Source organism: Trichogramma pretiosum, unplaced genomic scaffold, assembly GCF_000599845.2.
Source record: "Trichogramma pretiosum strain Unisexual culture from Peru unplaced genomic scaffold, Tpre_2.0 scaffold3, whole genome shotgun sequence".
Classification (NCBI taxonomy): Eukaryota; Metazoa; Arthropoda; class Insecta; order Hymenoptera; family Trichogrammatidae; genus Trichogramma; species Trichogramma pretiosum.
The window spans coordinates 4,742,059-4,764,744 of record NW_019641698.1 but is presented as its reverse complement, the minus strand read 5'-3'; the positions used below and the strand labels follow the sequence as shown (position 1 = coordinate 4,764,744).

General features: G+C 44.4%; 1 protein-coding gene across 1 annotated transcript; it reads right to left on the bottom strand.

The window, feature by feature from the left end:
• Positions 1-2,025: 2,025 nt before the first annotated feature.
• On the bottom strand, positions 2,026-13,119 carry LOC106650773. The gene is made up of 6 exons (XM_014368975.1): positions 13,084-13,119; positions 11,172-11,263; positions 8,298-8,714; positions 6,203-6,418; positions 2,190-2,319; positions 2,026-2,121 (listed from the first exon to the last, which is right to left on the bottom strand). Exons 1-6 carry the CDS (start codon positions 13,093-13,095, stop codon positions 2,026-2,028), a joined length of 963 nt encoding a protein of 320 aa, XP_014224461.1. The 5' UTR covers positions 13,096-13,119.
• Between the last annotated feature and the right edge of the window lie 9,567 nt (positions 13,120-22,686).

Genomic DNA, 22,686 nt, shown 5'->3' with positions numbered 1-22,686 from the left:
AATATTGCCTATATATTATTCAACACTGAACAAATGCTGCCTACGATACAATGTATACGATACAATATACAAGATTCAACGTCAAACAACGAGTGACTACTGGTTACGGCGAGATGAAATGATGCTCGAAACTTCTCACGTGTAGCGTCCTTTGTTTCTATGAGGACGCTACTACTCTACATCGACGCGCTGCTGCTCGAACATCGAGGGAATTTCCCTCGATGGCCGAGAGCAGTAGCGTTTCCACGTATCGAGGCTCTGCGCTGCGGCGTCGAGTGGTAGCAGCTCGAACTTTTTTTCAGTGTAGAGGGAAACACGCCCGTCTGCAGAGAACAGTCAAAAATATTCACCGGCAGCGTAACACAGAGACACTCACAGGCATGTCATCGGTGCCCCGGGCTTCAGTTCGAGACCATGCAAAATCTTCAACTACTTTAGAGAGCTGTACATGGAGGAAGTAAAATCGCTCGTCCGGGTGTACACTTCTGACAGGCGTCTCGGGATCCACAGCTCTCGACTGAAAAGCTTCAACGAAGTGCTGATTCAGCTCATCAACTCTGACAGGAAGCTCAGCCGATCTGCCAGTCCTCGAGCCAAGTCCAAGTTAGCCCAGCATCCTCCACCACAAAGAAGTGTCACATAAAATGCGAAAATTAGAAATTAAGTGCGTTCATATAAGCGAGAATCACGAGCTAGAATGCCGATAATTTTAGATGCAAATGAAAGATTCACTCAGTTGTTCATTCTCTCTTACCATGAAAAATTTTATCACGGCAGTCACGAGACGGTGATGAACGAACTGCGACCGCGATATTGGATAATCGGACTGCGCAGATTTTTAAGAAAGCTCATGTTTAATTGCATAATTTGTCGGGCTCACAGAGCAAACTCGTCTCCTCCGCGTGTTGGCTGCGTTGCCCAAAGCTCGTTTAGCTTTCAAATGTCGGCTGTTCTCACATTGCGTTCTGGATTATTTTTGCCCGGTTCATGTAGTTTTTGGTCGTGGCACAGTAAAAAGATGGGTGGCGCTTTACACGTGTTTATCGATAAGAGCGATTCATTTGGAATTAGTGTCGAGTTTATCAGCAGATTCCGCGATCATGGCGTTCCGAAGGTTTTATAGTAAACGAGGTAAACCCATAATTGTGTACTCAGATAATGGCAAGAATTTTAAATCGATGAGGAAAAAACTTGCAAAAGACGTAGAAGTTTTTAACGGAAAAAAGATTCACGATTATGCGATCACTGATAGAATAGATTGGATGTTTAATCCACCATCCAGATTAATCCGGTCCGTTTAGGTGTCTCTGACAATCGTGTTAAAGGGTCCCTCTACATCGGATAGGGTATTGTCGACTCTGTTAAGTGAAGTAGAGCATGCCGTCAACTCTCGCCCGCTTACTCATTTGTCGTCGAATTCATGTGATCGTGAATGTCTCACGCCGAATCATTTTATGTTCGGTTCATCTTCCGGACAATTGGCATTGCCAAGATATAAAGAAAGCGCGATTAATGTTAGAGAGCAATGGAAGCTTGCGTAGCTTATGCCGATGAATTCTGGTCACAATGGTTGTACGAATACTTACCATAGTTGCAAACTCGCAAACGAAAACTCCCAAACTAAAAGTAAACGATGTCGTGCTCTTAGTGGACGAGAATATCGCGAGAAATTTTTGTAAAAAAGGAGTTATAAATCGCGTGTTGTTCGGAAAAGACGGTGAAATTCGAGTAGTGGAAGTTGGAACAGCTTCGGCGTACGGTATTGTTAAAAATTAATTAAAATAGCATAAGTTTTACTAAATTTATTAGGCGCTGAGCGTGAAACGATGTTTCAAAAATGATGTAAACCTAAATTTTAAAGGATTGTAATTGTAAAGGCTAGCGCATAGGCTGGCTGGACGCTGCTTCAAAAAACAATTGCTGTGCAATGCGTCGCTGACAAATCGGACGTAATAAATAAACTGTTGAAAAATTCAATCTCTTTATTGCCTTTCGTAGCTCCATTAATTTTTTTTCCAAGTTTCCTCATTTACACTCGGAAAACACAGATATTGTTCTTACACCTAAAAGTAACTTTTTAAGTAACGTTCCATTTTCTAAGCTATGAATACTTAATACATTCTGTAATAAAATTATTATTATGAGAATTATTCAATGATTCAAATATAAAAATTTAATAAGTAACTGACCTTGACGTCCTCAATGTGACATGTGAAAAGTTTGTTGCCATCGACAACAGTTGCCCAATCCAAGACATTATGAGCATGTTTCGGTAACAAAGCTTTCCATTTCGATTGGTTATCTTTGAAATTTTTAGTTCTGAATACAGTTTTAGAACCCGAATTAGCTATGTACTCGTAATCAGAACCCCATTTCCCCACTACTTCAATTAAGGGTAATTTCTCATTTATTTCTTTTCCCTTAATTTAGGTAAAAAATACCCGATTTTCTCGACATTTTTTCTGAATAGTTACTATTAACCACTTCCCGCAGTCTGTAACTTCTCCTCTGAAAATAAAAAAATTATTATATACTGTGACATTGATTTTTACCAAAACTTTTTATATAGACTGCTTACACTCTCTATAGAAGTCGATCAAGAAATTTTACAACTGTCACATCGTCAATGATTGGTGTGCCTATTCGGTGGTAACATAATTTGTGATTTTCATTCTTATTGCTTTCAGAACCATCTGCAGCATTAGAATAGCAGTATTAGATTATTCCCTTATTGTGTTAACAACACTACGCTTGAAATAAGATGAAACATTACTATATTATGCAAAAAGTACTCGAAGTAGATGAATTACCCCGCGTTCGCAAAAAAAATCAAACGATCACTTTAACACAAATTTTTCTATTTTAGGAAGAGCTTTTTCCACTTTCTACGTTTAATATTCACTCAAATAAATCATTATAATCTGTGCTTAAAATCAGCTGTTTCAGCAGGCCGTACACCACACAACTGATATTTATTAGACTAATGTTCAATTTAAGCATACACACTCTTATAATTTCTCATAGGCACAGTGCGGGTAGGAGCAATACTGCGTGCGCATACGGAGATATAATTCGGGTTGCGCGACTTTCATGAAAATCAGTTAGGCCGATAAAGCAACATTAGTTCATTTAAGCTCGTATTCATTAGCAATTAGATGTAAATCGCTTTATTACACGTATGAAGGCTGATTAAAACGAGCGATCTGGAGGATTCGTGCGAAAGTGTATACGCGCCTCTAGCATCGGTGAAAAATCGTCAATCGGTGGCGTGCCGTGGCGGCGGCTCCTTTTCAAATTTCTCTCGTGCGCGCACACACTTAATAATATCGAAGGCTCGCGGCTCGATACTCGGTAATACTCATTACACACGTGTGCATTATGCAGACATTATTTTTGCATTAATACGCGCTCTTATTCGAGTTTCATGCGCGCCGCAGTGTTACAGCCAAGGAAAGTATGAGTTTATGTATGGGAGGAACTTTTGCCTTCGATATTCGGTGATTTCATTCGGCGCGCCGATGTCGTAATACACTTGATCTATTTCGCAAGTTTTTTTTCTACCTGGTTTTTTTTTCATTTCGTACGGAGTAGTCTAGTCTCGGCTCTTTATTCATATTGTTATTGAATACGCCTAATGTGTGTTTACATACGCAAAGAATAAAATCGTTTAATCGTTTCATCATCGTGAGAAAACAAAAGAATATAGGATCATTGTTGCCGTATTAAAAAAAAAAAAAGAAAGAAAGAAAAGAAAACAGAGCCACGAGCGAAATAACTCCCCATATTTCGTGCACGGGTACGATTCCATCGATGTGTCATACTTCCTGGACGTACGCTATATTTTCATCCATATACCTACGTCAACCTGTAATTTTTTCATCCAAAGCGCCGCGCGCCGTATACGTACTACCATTCGTATGAGGTACACATCGATATCGCCGCGGCCGCGAGACATTACGCCGCGCCACGCGCGCACGGGCATGCATAATCCTCAAGTTGCTCAACCTATCGATCATATAGTGCGCGCTTGAAATACGAAAAAAAAGTCGCAAGTGCGCAACTCTTTCTTCGCAAGCCGGGAATATACGCGTGTCTTATAGGTGTACGTCAAGCATTAAAATGCTCAACTTTCCACGTGGCTTTTCACGTGGGCAACGGGTGCAAAACTCAAATTCCAGGGAGCGGTCAAGCGCGCAGCAAGAGAGACAGACAGACAGAAATGCACACTCGCTTGGTGCGATTATTATTCAGTGTTGGTATTCGCATACATTAGCTCGTATACAGCGAACCTCTTTGTTGCGAGCTTATAATATAATATAATATATTTATAACGTGTGTAAGTGCAAAGAAGCAGGATGTCTTTCGCGAAGGCAGCTCCAAAGCTGCTGCTGCTGCTGCTGCTATGTACAACATAAAGTGCAGCCCCGCGTTCTCGGCAAGGTCGTTTTCTCTCCGCGCTATATACATAGGCGCTGCTGCTGCGATTCGTTTGTTTCTTACCCAAAAGGCACCGTATACATACGTAGGCAGGTACGCGTTTATCCGATCGCAGCTCGAGATGTGTGTCGACAGTCGATATAAGCCGCATTTTCTCGTGCTGCACTTTTGTCTGCGCATTAAACTGTAACAGCTTGGGAATGTGTGAAAATATGCCACTCGGCGATTTAGAAAATAATTTCCATTTGCAATCGTTTGCACTGCTTTTTGAGAATTAACGAACACCCGCGGCTATGTATTTTACACCCGCTTATACAATTGTATAAATAATATATCGATTGTTCAAGTGAAAATTTCCAGCTCGAGTTTGACGAATGCTCAACGTTCCAGACGAATGAATGTATCGCTTATGCATCGCGATAGACCACGAGTTGTGTGCAGAATTCGCGCTCATCTTCTGAATTTTCCTCGCCTCGTTTATAAACATGTAAAGTGTACGTAATCATCACGGTCGTCTTTGGAGCTGGCACGTTTTCCATGCGGGTTACATTTGCTATGTAGGTATAAAGAGCTTTCCATTACTACATAATAGATGTGGAAAAAAAGAGCAGCAGCAGTGCAGTGCAGCGCAGCGCTGCAAGTGTGCAGTCAAGAGTTCACTCTTATTGGGATCTCATTTCGTGATCGTCTCTCTCTCTCTCTCTCTCTCTCTCCTTCTCTCGAGACATTCTGACTTATGGACCAGCAAACAAACTTATAACATTTGCACGTAAACGTATATAGCTTAAGAAGTGCAGCAGCAGCAGTGGCATCGTGTGTTTGCCTCGAAAAGAAAGATTTCTCACTGTATTAAGCCACAGGTGAACTTTGCACGTATTGCGGAGAGCTCCGAGCTGAAAAGTAGTTTCTCGTCCCTAACGACTTGCTGCGCTATATAGGTACGTGTGTACATATATACCGAACGGCTTATAGAGGTGAATCGTTCAGAGCGATTAGAAGATGCGCTCCCTGCTGCAACGGTGCACCTCCCAGCACACTTCTCTGTACCGTATAATATGCGCCTGTGAACTACGACGAGTGTCGTATTTAGGAGCTTTACAACGCGAGTTATCTCGATGACGATTGCCACCGATCTGTACTGCCATAATCCAGTTTTACGCAGCTTTCCTTCGCTTTGCGAATCTACACAATAATTGACGACTTGGCGGAAAAAAAGTATAAAATATAACATCTAAAAGTTAACAGGTATTTCGAGACAAGGAAGTAAAACGAGTTATGATAAATGTATAAGCTTATCAAAACCACAATGAATACGTCAAATTTTCAAATTACTATGTTAAAAGACTTTATGTAAAAATTATAATTTCCATTATACCTTTACATTTTTTTTCCGTGACAATATATTGGGCATATATTGAAGAATACAGTTTATCGAATTTTTTTGCGATAAATACACGATCGTATTACAAACGAATGACAGAGTCGCGAGCAAAATTCATCGCTCGTCACACACGATCTCGTTACAGTTTATTTGATTACTAAACGCACTAGGGAACTAAAACGCTTGTATATAAATGACTTATGTGCGATCGTTTAAATAAGTGAGAAGAAAAATAAGAGGTCTATTTACAACGAGTAATGGATACTTCGCATCGGTTGAATGCAAAAACTTATAACAAGAAAAAAGACAGCAATAATAATAATAAAAAAGTAAAAAAATAATGAATCGGCGTCGTCGCGATCACTCAAAGCTTATCGTTTGTACTGTCTGTAAGAGCCGAGACTGGACGGATGATGATTGTAGCTGTGGGGTACCGGAGCATACTGAGGCTGATAGTAGGTCGCTGGCGACGGATACTGATGCTGATAGTGAGTCTTGTACTGGGGCTGGTACTCGGGCTGCGAGTAGTGATGGGGCGCCGGCGCCGGGGCTGGAACCGGTGCTACTGGAATCGGCTGGCGGTAAGCGTGGGCGATTTTGCTGCGGAAAACGAGAGCATAAATAAAAATGTTCATGTTATTGAATATTTTCTCGTCATCGATAATGACGTGTATACTATTGCAGACGTTTCAGCATCTGCTGCTACTTATATCATGTTGAAACGTGCGCTGCTGCATGAATATATGGTGCTGCTATAGGTATAAGCAAAGCGCGAGGCTAAAGGGAACGTCTTTAACGAAATACAAATTCACCTCTGTCTCGTATAATATACGATGCGAATAGTCGTATAGTTGCGCGCGGGGCACGACACACGTGAACCCCGTCGTATGGTAGTCGTCAAGTCTGAAGTACCTGTATATAAATACGATTTCTCGCGCTCAATCGTGAATTCCCGCGCACTCGCGCGAGATGCGGAGGTGTAAGCGCCGCCGTCGCATTTGACATTTGTGCATATAACACGTACTCGCTCGTATACATATAGCTACCTCTCTCGTTTGTATATGGCATAAATACTGCATACGCTTGCCAAAGTTCGCGGCAGATTTCACTACTATGTGCGCGCACCACCACCACCATCGACTGCACACTTATACGCGCGCAAGAAAGAGAGTAATGGCCTGGCTTTGCATTATTTATGATTTATTTTCGCCTTTGACTGTACTGAGTCGTATTTATAAGTGACTGTGTGTGTGTATTCCGTGCGAGGAAAAGCGAGAATCGAGAGTGCGCGGTGCCTCGGTATTATAGACGTTCGCACGTTAAATGCAGGCGCGAACGGGGGATAAGATCCCTCCTTGTACGTGCGATATATATACGTTTTTTATTTCATCGATATTTTCTCTCCGCAGGACCAGAGAGAAGCGAGAGAGACAGGTTATATGGCGCCACGCGAAACAATGAAGAGAGCTTAATTATATTACGCAACTTTTGCCTCAATCCAGTACATTTTTAATCGACATAATTTGCCTCTTTATTACGTAATGAATCTATATCGTAATGCTATTAGATATCACTCGATTTTCCACTAGCAGCTTATATACACCGGCAACAGACAACGTTGTTACAGATTACAGCTTTGCTGTGTGCAGCGCATGTGTGTACATTATACGTTTTGTATTTTTATCAACTGCGGCTCGCTAGTATATATTGGAAACGCAACTTACAACAGGAAGTTCCGAAGCCTTTTATGTCTAATCATTAACGTCATGTAATCCCGGGCCGGCCCGCGAAAGTACGGTTAAATTTCCATTTAGCGCGCTACATTTTTTCAATCGAACTTCCCAGATATGTGTGTGCTGTGTGTGTATATTATACGCTGATTAACTTTGTTTTTTCTTTTTTTTTTTCAAGTAATTTACACTGTCCAAAACGAAATGTATGTACATTCCCATGTTAGACGTAAAGAGAAGCGAAGGCAGCTCGTATTTTCTAATCATTCAAATTAACTTTTATAGTTTACCGACAGTCTGGTGTTAGACTCGACACGAAAATCATTGAAAAACTTTTCGCACTTTTGGCTCGTGCGCCATATAATAACGCTTGAAACGGTCTGTAACCCGTTGCTATTTGGAAACACAGTCAAATTATGAATGAAATTAAATGACTCATTTGAAATTATTTTAAAAATACTACGGGCAAATTAGCAGCTATTGATTTATTTTTATTTTTTCAACTCGCACAGTTAGACTCTGCTCGCGAAACTATTTCGTCATTCTCGGTCCTGAATAGAAATGTACGACTCGACAACGTAACTTCGGCATTATGTCACGTCTATACGGCGTTAGAAGTCGAAGAAGAAGCTCCGCCGCCACCGATGCAGCAGCGCAAGGATATCTCGTAGACTACGTAAGGGGGGCGGCTGCAGCAGCGCCACGAAGCTACGCGACCTCAACAATGTCAATCTCGTACGACGGTATACCTTGGAATCGGGCTGTAGACGTGAGGAGCCGGGGACGGGCCGGGCTGGTGTCTGTGCAGCTGGTGATTCTGTATGGTCGGGTACTTGTGATTGGGCACGGGGTCGTAACGCTCGCCGTTGGTGTAGCGCGGATCGGTGTGATAGACGTTGGGGTCCTCTCGGTACTGGCCGTCGTCCTCGGGATCGTCCTTGTCGAGGTGGTTGTCCGCCACCACGGGCGGTGGCGGCACGTTGATGCCCGTGCCCTGCGGCTGGAAGCCCTGCTTGGTCGCGCCGTACTCGATCTCGCGCAGACTGCCCGTGTCGTCGATGAAACCGTACTTGCCGTAGACCTCGCCGCTCGGGTACTTGGACTCGATCTTGTAGCTGCCGTCGGCCGCCTCGAAGCCGTAGCTGTAGCTGCCGTCCTCGTTGTGCCTATAAGTTATGACGATCGCATTTAATGTATGTAATAATTAGAAATAATGACTGCGTCAACCGTATCGCTCGTTTACGAAAATTATAATTAATGCGGCTCGCGTGCGACGGATAACGAACCTATCGTTATACGTTTGCGTTACTTCTACAATACCGCAAAGTCTTTCGTCGTGATCTTTGCCCGCGGTATAATATGTGCAGCACCGCGATCAAACTTATATGCAGGACGTGAAACTTGAGATATACATCGTCGCTCGAGCTGCGCGCATGATAGTTGTGCAACACGTTATACGGCACGAGAGAACGAGAAAAAAGAAAAAACCGACACACAGGGGGAAACTTTGATCGTTGCCCGAAAACTATGTGTGTCTCTGCTGCGATCGGATACGGTAATATCTCGTCCAGCGCACACACATATAGTAGACATTCTTTATAGCCGCGGCTTAACCTCGACTGGATCGCGAGTCGCTTGGTCGAAGTTGAAATAAAAAGGGGAAACAACTAGAGTTGAAAATAAATATTGACATCTGCGGATAAGAGTGCATAAGTACAAAAAGGCCAATATCACGATTTAACGTTGTTGTTGGAGCGGCAGAGAACTTTCGAGTTCGTGTGATTCGCCGTGCCACGTCTGTCTCTGTAACCGGTCACACTTGGAAAAGACGATTGTTCCGAGAAGTTTATATATATATATAATAATGCAGGCAGGCTTATAAGTAGTAAAAGCAACGAGAGAACCAACGATCGAAAGACATTTTTAACGATAAGAATTGCAGCCTCGATTATCCGCACGCATGTAATGTATCAGAGCTCCATGGGAGCAGTTGATCAACAGCAGCATTGACTTTCAATGCGTCTCTCTCTCTCTCTCTCTCTCTGCAGAGGCTCGGATCGCCACGCGAGAGAATTCAATAGTCCGTAAATATTGCTCGAGTATATATAACAGCGCATTTATAGAGCTGCAGAGAGATATCGTAGCTGCCGCGACTTTTGTCACTCGGGTGCTACTTCGGTGTACTATAGTCTGTGTTCCAGGCTAGAAAAGATATATATCGTTTCGCGAAAATTGCATTATATACCGTTCTCATTCTCGCGCGGCCCGCATACATGTATAGTGGCAGCTATTACGTGCGTACGTATATAAACATGCGTGGAATATAGCTGTTATAATATAGCGGAAGTATATGTGTGTACGCAGCTTATACGCATGCTGCTGCAGTGGTATCTAGCTTGTTTCGGTCAGAGACAGGGGAAAAAAAATCTTTGTCATTTGCCTGTTTAACTATATCTACTACTACTGTAAGGCGTGTGCGCAAGAGGTTTATATAGAGAGATAGCTCAAACGATTATTCGCCGATCTCGCGCCCGAGCTCTGTTATTATTACTCTATCCCCTTACGCGACGTGCAGCATGCGTGCGTACTTGTGTGTGTACGGACCGAAAAGCTACTTGCGCTACGGAGCACAGTCCGTTGCTTAAATAAGCCGGAATTTGGACGCTGTAAATCACAATTACATATAGCCCGGGCGGTCCTGATGTAACGCCTGCCGCGGCGTGCGCAACCTTACTCGCTATGTGTAAATACATCTACGTACAGGTAGGTACTTGAAATTGTGTCCTAGAGCGATGGCATGTTCCGCAGCCACAACTTTATACGATATATAGTACGTTTATGCATATAGGAAAAAAGATGAAAGGCTCGATAACGAATTTAACCTCGCGATCGCACACACGGGCCAAGCTACTGCAGTGCGGCGTGCGCAACGATAATTTGTCGCTAAAGGTAAAACACGACAGCAAAAAAAATCGATAAAAAAAAAAGGGAAGAAGGAGGTAGCTTAATGGCGCGACCGCGTAATCGATGAAACGATGAAGAAATGAACGAAAAAAAAAACGACGTACCACGGCTGCTGAGCGCGAGCCTCGAGGGGGCTGCTGATCGGGTAACGAAAAAAAAAGAGAGAGAAAAAAAGCTTTGTATAATCGTTATCACTTGGTTTTCCCGTGTAATGCTCGCGCGCGCCCACGAACCGCGCGGCACGATGCATAATAGGAGAAACAACAAGGCAAGCAAGCAAGAACGAACAAAAGGTATTATAGATCCATTTATCAGCTTGTACCGAGCGTGAAAGCAATTATACGCATTGGCGAACATTTTTTACGATCGGCCGGCAAAACAAAAACAAAATAAGAGCAAACGAGAAGAGCTGTATATTTATATACATATATCGACGAGCGAGCATTAGAGAGTTAAACATTCTGACCGCACTCACTCACGTAATCGCCATTATGCATATAATATATCCCCGAAAGCTGAGGAGGCGTATATACCGCTGCTGCTATACGTGTGCAGATGCATTATAAGCGTTATGCGCAACGAGCACAATGGGACTCGGGCCGCTTATAATTGAGCCGAATCGAGGTGTATATTATAGCGCACCAAATGTATATGCTTACCTATTTATCTGCTTGAGAATGGGCACGGGAGTCGTCGAAGGATGATGGAACTGGCCGAGAGCCGCTCCGAAGCAGAGGCACGTCGTTATCGCCTGCAATCGATGACAAAAAATAATGAATGCATGACCAAGAAATGAACCATCGTTGTTGTATATACATAATATTACGATACTACTGCGCGCCGGTGTGACTACGCGATTTCGTAATCGACGTGTATCATCGTCGTCGCCCCCCGAGAGTCGAGACCGCGAAGGACTTATGGCTGCCCGATTTTTTCGATCGCTGAAAGTCGATCGAGCGAAACAAGAGCTATTACAAGAATCCCTAATAGCTGCGTGCGTGAGCTGTGTTACATTCATTCAATCGTGTGCGACGACTATCTATATGTATTGCGCGATTTGCGGCTTGTGGATTGCGCGCGTATAGGTAGCTAGGCACGCGTGCAGAGTCCAGTATCTTTACATATGCAAGTGTATTTGTATATATCGGCATTTATAATACTCGATGGAGACACACCAGCCACTGTGCGCGATCGTGGGCTAAGATATAATATACCGGGGCGCTCGGTCGCGCGTAGGTATTTCCACCTGGTAACACGTACTGTTGCCGCGCGCGCGGCCTTAAAAGGTATTCGTAAAAATTATTCGACATTTCGACCGCATAACTCGGACGAAAAGGAAAAATAACTAAGGCGTGGTGGCTTTCGTTGACTCTTGTTTTTCTTTCGTTTTCTTTGCCGGGCGTGTGCGTGCACTTGAGACGTAAATTTTTTGTACGACTGCGCGAAACGAATAAGCTGGTATTTCAATTAGATTTTTCTAGACTAGCAACTAGTCTTGGCGGATCGGTGTTTACAAAATTTTTCCCTGTACTTTTTTAAGCGTATAACACTCGTTATGGTTATGTTGGTGGTGGTGCGCGCGCGATCGATTCAACAATTCGGTGACACTCGCGGTAGAGATCGGCAGGCGTTCATTATATTATTTCGCGCGAAAAGAAAGCTGCGCGGCGAATTATAATGACGAAACTACAAGAAAAAAATATGATCATTCTCGACGCATTATATATCCAATATAACAGGTGCTGGTTGGGTGGGAGACAAATTACAGTCACGATCGCGTCAATTATTAAATATATTGCATGCGCCACAAGCCAAGATCGGACCATTATCATCGCAACGGAAGTGCTGCCGATTTCCCGAGACGCTGTCGTTTTTGAGCGGGTGCGAATCGGAGGAGGAGACATCTCGATGGTTCGATGGACGCGCACTTCGCGGAGAGACAGAAAAAAAAACAGCGGTTTACACGATTGATCCGCGACACTTTCACACTCGCGCGGCCAAGAGAGTACAATCAACGACGATAGATCACAAGGATGAAAAATTCTGTCGGTGAAGCAGCTGCACCGCTGCGTCGATGCCTTGTGACCGTTGTCCCTGTTACCGATCTGCCTCTGCTGCTAGATCTGCTACTGTTACTGCTGCAAGTATGACTGCGACGAATCCTTTTGTGTAATAATGCAGACGATTCGAACTTTCGTTCCAAGAAACTTTATATATATTCTCTGCAGCTGCTCTTGTCTAATAAGGCAGTGGTATCGTGTACACACAGTCTATATACAATATGTGTGTATGTGCTCCGTTAAAAGGTTCACCGCGCGAAACAAAGGCGCATCTCACGAAAAACGATTTCACCGCTTGGGTTGCATTATGCGCTGCATCTATGTGCACGGGTTTATGTTTCTTTTCTTCGGATGGTATCGCGCGATTATTGTAATGTACGTTTATGCGGTGCCCGGAACAACAAAAACAACCAAACAACAACAACAACACCCTCAGTCATAAACGCGCGCACGACGTTGCCGATCGCGTACCTCGATCGCCAAAATTTAATGGGTAAAAGCGTGAACTCACTAATAAACGCATTTTCCCGCCTGCTGGTCGTCCGCGTCGAAGGTTTCTCTTGTTTATGATAATAATACACTCCTGTATATAACAATGTATAAATGCTATGGAATCGCTGGATTCTTATGGTGTAGTACACTTGGAGTAGCAGTAGAGCCGGTGGCGATTGTGCACACTCCGACTATATAAAGATCGCCTCGCGCCGCTCGCAGTACGACTTATATAGGTCCCCATCGGGAGCGGCGCGGTTGCTATATAGCGCGCCGAGCGAGGAAAACGGGGCCCACCCATTGGGCCTTGCTTGCGCCGCCGGCCCATGTTGCTGCTGCTGCTGCTATAGAGGCCACGCGCCAGCCGCCGCAGCCGTTCTCCTCCCTCGGCGCGGCTCTGGCGCCGATTTCTGCCGAGCTGTGCTCTAGCCTGGCTCGCGGAATATTTGTGTGTAGCAGGTACTTCTATTGTGCAGTTGCCGAGTGCTGCGCACCGATCGCTACCTGGAAATTACATGTGCTAAGGAGCTCTGAGCTCGCGAGTGCTATGATGGGTGCAAGACACGAGCTCGTAGCGAGCTACATATATGTATGTATCGTGTAGCGGCGTAAGACGTGTACACATGCGTGTACAGCAGGCCATTATTTCATGTGTAACATAGCTCTCCGCGCGCTGCAGACGCTGCCGCGCACACGCCTCGATTACAAGGCGCAGGTGTAGAAAATAGATTTTTACGATCTGCAAATTGGATATAGGTGCACCTATACTCGAGCGGCGCAGATCGCTATCTCTGTTTAGTGGCTGCTGCTGCTGCTGCTGCAGAAAGAGATGGAGAGCATAGGAAGAAAAAAAAAGGAAAACTTTGCCTTTCGGCGCTCCGAGCGTTAATTGTCGTTATTCGTTGCGCGCGCGTATAGTTCTGCGGGGCTATTTCCTGATCCGTATGGAATGCAATGCCTACTGCCGATCTCTATATATATATATCAATACATAAGAAGCCGATTTTCCGCGTTTGACTTTTTTTTGTGTCCTTTTATTATTATTACTCATGGCCTCGTGAAACGACCGAAAGATTTGAATTTTCCGCAGCGCGAGTGGGCGAGACCCACACGCGCGTACTACGTCGAGATCGTTATGCATTTATCTCGCGCGGGCTGCAGCACAAGGCAGAGAGACTAGGCGAGAGAGTATGACGCAAACTTTCGTCGTGTGGACTATCGCGCAGACACGCGCGTATAGATATATATATTGTACGCACGCAGCTGGATTATATGCCGTAGCGTACGTAATAAGACTAGTTTTCTTGAGAGTCGAGGTCGGTTTTTGACCTTTTACGTTCTCTATTATATATAAACTATATATCAGAGCTCGCGAGCGCAGCTGTATATACAAATGATCGTTTCCCCCGCTGTTAATCATGCAAAAACTAGTTTTCGCGATAAGAATGCTTACACGCGTATTGGATATATTACGAGGCTGCGCAATGGTACGCGCATGCCGTACGCCACTCCGCGAACCCCAGGAAAGGATATGAAAAATTAAATTTGGACGCGAAATGCACTGGCTGCGCTAAATTAGTCACTGGTCTCTTTGTAAAACGAGTGCATTAAAAAATAACTCGACCAAATTCCACATAATGAAAAAGGCCATATACGCGGCCCAAGAATTTAGCCTCTATTAGCAAGGCTGCATTCCAAAAATTACCTTTTCGCGTTCTCGCGTGAACTGTACCGCGCCGTGTTCGCTGTATAAATTTTCCGAACTTTATTTTAATTTTATGGACTCGAGCAGAATGGATAATGCATTATGGAAAAATAGAGACACGCGCGCGGTGTATAATTCCCAGGCTCGGACTGCACGCAGTACCTACATATTTTGCATGCTCGCCGCGCGAGTCATTTTTCCGATATGGCGTCAATTAATAGACATTATATTAAATTCCGGTCTGTGCGCGGGTCGCGTGCGCGCAATCGCGCGCGCTTTACCGATTTTTACACGCACGAGTGTGCTTTTCTTTTTCTTTTCTTTTTTTTACACAATACTAAAACCGAATTCGCGGAACAAAAAGTCGATCGGGAACGCATTAACGAACCTTACATAAAAGAAACACACGCGTAATCGCTGGGCAGGATCGAGGCAGTTTATTCAAATCATTTTCGCTGTTCGCGACGTTATGTAAAGGAGTTTTCGGTAATACATAGAGGCGGAGGGTGCGTTCGATAATTGCCGCGTGAAAAATGTTATTTTTTTCAAATATTTGATTTATCGCGAGCAATAACGGACAATTCTCGCAATGAATTTTATTGTATTCATTATAATTACACGAAAATGAATGATATTGTATCAATAAACACGCGTTGTGTACGAGCATTTCTCGATAAAAGATCTCGAGCAAGGCCAGCAACAGCAGCAGCACTGCCTATCCCCCCGAGTTAAACCAACTTGCGATTTTTCTCTCAAGGACTCGGAGTCCACGCAACAGGATTAAAATACTCTCTCCCTGCTATGTTTATACGCGAGAAATTACCTTACGCGCGCATTACATAGGCTCGAAGGTTTTTGTGTGTGTACGAGCGATGCCAGACCAAAAATGTGCCGTATAATATAATATAAAACTGCAATATACATGTGACATTAATTTTATTTTTACGGGACAGCTTATACTCGCAAGGTGAAAAATATGCATAGTTATTATTTTTTAACCGATTATATATTTTAACTCTCGACATTTTATCGAGATACTTATCCGAAGCCAATAACAAGCTATTATTATTACAAACGGTTTGCTTGCATTTCATTACTTATACACAAAGGAAAAATTTCATTGGGCGTTCTCTCTGCCTGTCTCGGACGCGACGGCGTTTCACTATTATATACAGACACACACACGCACACGCGTCACGATCTCGATGCGATACACGCATCGAGACAGTGTAACGCGATCTACATAAAATGAGTTACTAAGCATAATAAGCGAGCGTTAAGTTTTAGAAAGGACAGAGATCCCGCGCGCGCTTGCTGTGTATGTGATGGCGCACTTTATAAGCCCATAAGATTTTAATTAAAACGGCTTATGACACGCACCACCTCGGCTCGAGCTCGAGCAAAATTGTCAAATTGATTTCGTAATTCGCGCGTACAGTATACAGTAGAGTACCCCGCGTGGAGTCGACGCCTAGATTTTAAAATGTTATCCTGCGATGCACTGTGTCATATTACAAGACATGCAGAGTACTCGAGTGACGCGTCGGTATAATGCATAAATAATACGTCAGATTAGTCGGTTGATCTCTGCATCAGCGCAATCCTTTTACAACCATTTCATTATAATGAGATCATCGAAATTTTTCACGCTACGATGTGTACGAGCTACATGTATAAAGCAACAGCGAGCTTAAGAAATTTCCTTCGCGATATGGATTACGCCGAGCTTGAATTTTTTCTTCTCGTCGTTGCGATTTCTGCAGACTGTAAGATATCATGAGAAACGACGCGTATTCGACGTTCTATCGATAAATTCAGGAAAATCATTGAGATTCTTCTCGAGTGCTCATAGTCGAGATGCAAAGAAAGATCGAAGAGTACAACGAGCGACCGCGACCGTACTATAGCGAAGCTTCCACCGAGGCAAAAGTTAAAAAAGAATAATCTAGATTCCGAATAACGAATTGCATGTACTCCTCATCGCAGCAGAGCCCACTGCAGTGCACCGTTGGAGTGCGCAACTTTTACCAAACGTATATGTATGTTCGAGAGAGATGTACTCTTGATAATATAACTCGGCTTCTTTGGAAAATTGCTTTTTTACACGCTTTTCACATAGACACGGACATAATACCACTACCACGCACTGCTCCGCTGTCTGTTTGTGTATGTATGCGTTTGAACCTGTTATTATTTTACGCAACAATGCGCGAGTGTGTGTATAATATACCTACGATATATATGTGTGTGTGTGTGTGTAATGCACGCCAACCGAACCGCCGCCTATATAGTAGTGCATAATGCTCCGATACATGAAAGGTTTATCATCGAGTGCTCAGCGGCGAGCACACGAGAAAATGCATAACACGTATATAGATATATAGCAGCACTGTATGACGGCAGCTGCGCGTATATACACATACGACTTTCTCGCCCCGTGTGCTGCGCTATACTAGTGCAAGAGATCGCACGATTCGCCAATGCCCGCGATTGATTCGTACACGTATAACGTAATGCGTTGCTCGAACGCGCTAATGTTATAATGCGCGACAATTGGCGCATGGAATCGCGAGGCGTTGGCCCGTGAAATATGATGGATGCGCGACGGCGGCGGTGGCGGATTATCGCGAGCTGAAAAAGTTTAACTTATAATATATTCGCGCTCAGCTTATTTGGGCAACGCACAGGTGTTTTGCTTACCATATATGCGAACGCGCGCTTATGACCCGCTTTATATATCACGCAGAGTTCTCTAATTCGCACGAGCACGTGACGAAAAATTTCGGACCACGCGTGTGTTGAGTTTTTTTCACGAATATTAGGCGCGAAACAGTCGGTGACACACTGATGCGCGCGTTCACCCATATATTTTTGGCTTGAGTAGTACACACAAAATCATATAGTATGAGCCGATCGAAAATTAATTGGCTCCAGCTTGAATGGCTATCAATGACGTTGTTTACTTTTTCACGGGGGTACGCTTCTATTATGCCATTGTCAACGCCCGAATTCAAGCGACCGTGCTAAATCGATCGATAATGCGCCAATTAATCTTAATACATTTAATTAATTATGTTTATATCAAATCCAAATAAGAGTATTAAAAAAAAAGAGTATAAAAAGCAAAGGTTTGACGGAAGATAGGCATCAGTCGATCGATCGTCGAGTAACCGTGTAAATCGACCCGAACAATAACGTCGCGAAAATCATGAGGGTTTACAGTGTGTTATTCTTAGTCGTTTCGACGGCTCTCGTTAGTAGATTAATTTTTCATCATTTTTCCTAATCGTAATTTTCAAAGTTTACCAAACGATTCTAACGATCCTTACTCTGTTCAGGTCGCTAACGCAGGCTTATGGGGCGACGCCACCAGCTGGTTCAACAAGCAAGTGCACGTGGTCCAAGCAGGTGTACAAGAAACAGTGAAAAAAGCCGAGGAAACGGTGAATCTCGTCGGTAAACAAGCTCAGGACGCAGCTGACTACGCCAAAAATGAAGCCAAAAAAGCCGAAGAATCCATCAATTCCATCGGTAAACAGGCAGAGGAATCCTTCAATTCCATCAACAAACAGGCTCAGGACTCCTTCAATTCCATCAATAAACAGGCTCAGGACACTTACAGCGATTCAGCCAACTGGGTGGTATCCCAAGCCGACGCTGTGAAAGACGCAGCCAAACTGGTCGAGAACTCGGTCAATCAGTTCGGTCAGAATGCCCGCGATACGTTCGCCAACGCCGCCAAGGAGGTAGACAACCTCGTCAGCCAAGCGAACCTCGACAATCTGGCCAAGCGCATCGAGGCGGAGGGCAAGAAGATCGAGGCTTTCAGCCAGCAGCAGTTCGAGGCTCTGCAATCGAGCATCAATCCCAAGGACCTGACCGATCTCGGCAAGAGCCTGACCAAGAACTTCGAGTCGATGGCCAGCGACATCGAGGGCACCTATAAGCAGGCCCGCGACGCCCTCAACAAGGACAAAATCATGAGCATGTACCAGGACGTGAAGAACGCCGCCGAGGGCAAATTCCTTGAGATGCAGGACACCCTCATCAAGACCCTGAAGGAGCAGGTGGGCACCATTCCCGAGAAGGCCTTTGAGGCCGTCCAGGTTCTGAAGGTGGGAGCCATGAACATGAAGCATCAATTAAACAACACCTTGCAAGCTGTGGTCAAGAAAGTGAGTAGAATTCATTTCGTATATAATTACTTTTCACGCACGTACCGTCGCATCGGATATATTTTGAATCATTATCTTACACCTTCCACCATTCGTGCTTTATCAGGCCGATGACGAGATCGAGCAAATCATCAAGGCGGTCGAGGGCACCGGCATCGATGTCAAAAGCTGCCAGAGAAGCGTGGGCTACCAGCTGCAGCTCGTCTTAAAGGAGATCCTTGGCTCGTCCACGGGCTGCTTCAATCAGAAACTCTCCGAGGGATCCTTGCTGTTCTGCCACATTACGGACAACGTCAGAGAGATCGCCGAAGACTTGGCCTCCTTGAGCAGTGGTGTAAGTTGCTGTATACGAATAACAAAACAAAAGCCAGAAAAGCAGAAAATCATCTCATCGTGATCGATGCGTACGCGTATGCGTGCGAAATTTAATTACGTGGATCATTTTTTGTTTTGCAGGACGTGCAAAAAGTCCAGGAACTCGTGCAGCACTCGTTCGACATGGTGTCCAAGGCTACCGCCACGGCCGACATGCTGTACACGCTGCCCCAGTCGCTGACCCACTGCGTCAACATGATGAATTTAGGGTCCCTGAGCACATCCACAAGCCACATTGTCAAGGGCGTCAAGGAGTGCGTCAATGCCCAGTACAAGCAGTTCGTCAGCAGCGTCAAAGCCGGCGATGTTCCTCCCCAACAGACCGTCGATACGTTTTTGGGCAAAGGAATGGTGGCCGTCAACGACCACGACCTCGACCTCATCTGCAGCGACGACGACCCAAGGGCTGCCCAGAAAGCCGCACTCGGCACGCCATCGCGACCCAAGATGCAGTGCCCCGTCATTGCCATTCCATTGTAAGCCAGCTGTGTATAGATCATAAGTAGAAAAGTCCCTCCCCTCGTTGTAGCTTTTTCTCTCGATTGTAAAATATGTACGTATTATTAGCGTGTAACCAATTACCGAGGATCGTGGCCGAATATTTCGCGAGCCACGACACACGAATCAAATTAGCCTAAATAGGACGCGACTCGATATATACCCGCAAGCCTATTGGGTACGGTTGTGCTTTACTGGACTGGTTGCTACAATTATTTTAAATAATTATGAAAAAGAAAGGAAATATAATTGTACATTACTGCGGCATGAAATGTCATTAGGCGCATATTGCTTCAAAGAAAAATAAAATTACGAAATTGATTAATTGCCTTTCTCTCTCTATTACTATCTCACTCTTTCTCTTTTGTATTGTGGTCAATTAGTACATGAATATTTCATTATTCAAATCATTTTTCGATTAGCAAAATTTAATTTCAATGCGCTTTGATTTCGAGAGTTGAACTGTATATCGTAGCTATGAATACCATAGATTAATTTCAATAAAAAATAAAACAATGGAAGAAATTGAACATATGGAGTAGAATTTGTCACAAATTGCCATTCAATTTAAACGCCATCTTTTTTACAAAGTATTAACTGAAGTACAGTATCGCTTGCAAAGAAATACGTTTCTTCTTGCAATCTTTGAATACTATTGAAAATAAGGATTTTCAAAAGCTAAAAATTTGAATCACATTGTACGATAATGAGCAAAATTTAATAATAAAAATATCAATATTAAAATAATACCATATGAGCTATACAGTTGCAAAAGTATCTACAATACCGACCATAGCTCGGAACAGTATAAGTTATATCGCATGAGTTAGCTTTTTACCTGCTAAACATATTGCGGCATTCAGGTAACCGTAGATACACAAGTTAATGAAATCGCGTTTATTCAAAAACTATCGTTCTATCTCACGCGCACGGTAGTCAATGCGAGCATAAATGGAAATTAATTTTTCTCGCGTATAGCAGTATACAACACGTCGTTGCCACTCGTATAGTTTTTCTCATCTTCCAACAGATCGAGTTACATGTGCATCGATACACGTATTGGCTTTCCATCGACCGCAGCAAGCAAGATGTAACTAATTCTCTCCGCGCGCGACACTGACACACTATAAATGAAAAAGTAATCGCCTCGTTGATTTTCTCGTTTTCCAATCGATAATTCATGGCGCGCCGCACGGCATTACTCACACCGGCCGCGCGTCGAGTCATGATAATGCGCACGAGAACGGGCAAACGTCGTTAATAACTGCGCGTGAATCGCGCGCTCATCGATTATGCAGATTCGGGACGATGCTATACGCGACACACGTGTGCACAGACTCTGTCTCCAAAATATCGGTATCGCGTAGACGCTTCGCGAATCGATCGCTTTCAAAAGCCAAGCAGGTCAAGCGATAAAGAGCCGCGTGAAAAAAAAAACCTCGGTGTATATCGGGTACGACCGAAAATAGTTTGGGCGCATTTATGCCTCGATAGAAACGTGTGTAACGTCGATGATAGCACACATATGTCTCGCAGAGGCACGAGATTCAGCGCCGATTTTATATATAGAGTCCAGTAGTTGATGTGGCCGGCCGCGTGATATTTTCGCGTCTACTATACTGCGGAGTTGGGAGCCGAGAGAGTCGATAGCCGGCTGGCATTTACGAATAAGTGCGTATATTTATAAGTACTCTCTCGCTGCTCTCGTCGTTTCACTCTCGCTCTCACTCCGATTCGCGCAAATATTTGCGAGGTCAAGCTCTCTCGCGTACTCGCGCGTATTATGCCGCCTGCAGTCGACTCTATATGGCGCGGCCAACTGTAGCCCCATATACACACCGAGCGATGATCGTCGCTTCGCACGTATTATAATCGGCTCTACGGGAGCTGCTTGATTTTCGATGAGCGACGACGATATAAATGGATGTAATAACGCGCGCAAACTTATAAATATTACATTTCGTATAGGCAGCTAGTATAGTATATAGCTGGCGAGCGTCGCCGCGCTTATCTCGCAATTCTTTATATCATTACGCGCATTGACTCATCGTCGTCGTCGCGGCCCGATAGGCCGAGCACATTCACTCTACTACTACATATTATATTCATAATAATAGGCCATAAGTGGTATCGCAATGCTGTGGGCCACGGAAAAATAGGAGCTCTGATTACGGCTCTCATTCGACTAATAACATGCATGTATTTGATGCAAAAAGCCCAGGCTTGCGCTCAACGACGTGTATTACAATAATATGAAAGTCGTGAATCGGCGCCCCGACAAGTCACCGATCTCGAGCATTATATACGTGCGTAGCGTCCGCAACCTTTCTCGTCGCTCATGTTGCTGATGGCCTTTTTTCGACTACTCGCGCGTGAACTGCAACTGCTGCTACCGCCTGCACTTGCGTGCGGCTCCGAGACACGCATTATGCCATTGGCAGCTCGCTTGCCTCCGTACTTGCATACAAGTACTAACTGCTCCTGGCCGAAGACCGCAACATCGGCACGCGCATATGTGTATGTAAGAACCGCCCGACGTACACGCATATTATACGACTTGCTCTGCCCGTCGATGCTCTCGACATCGTGCGTGTGCAAGTGTATATAAGCGCGAAGCGAGTAGTAGTCTTCTTCTTTTTTTTTGCTGCTGGCCTTTCGAGAGGAAGAAAGAGAGAAACTTGCTCTCCCCGATCGAGTCCGGCCGCGCTGCACATATATACGCGTTTTATACATACATATACACCGACTGCCGAGCAATGACGATAATATGTATTACGCGGCGGCATATGTGCGCGACGACGACGACGATGATTGCGATTCGCGCGACGACGGGGCGACGACAATCGCCGCAGCCGCGGCTACTCGCAAC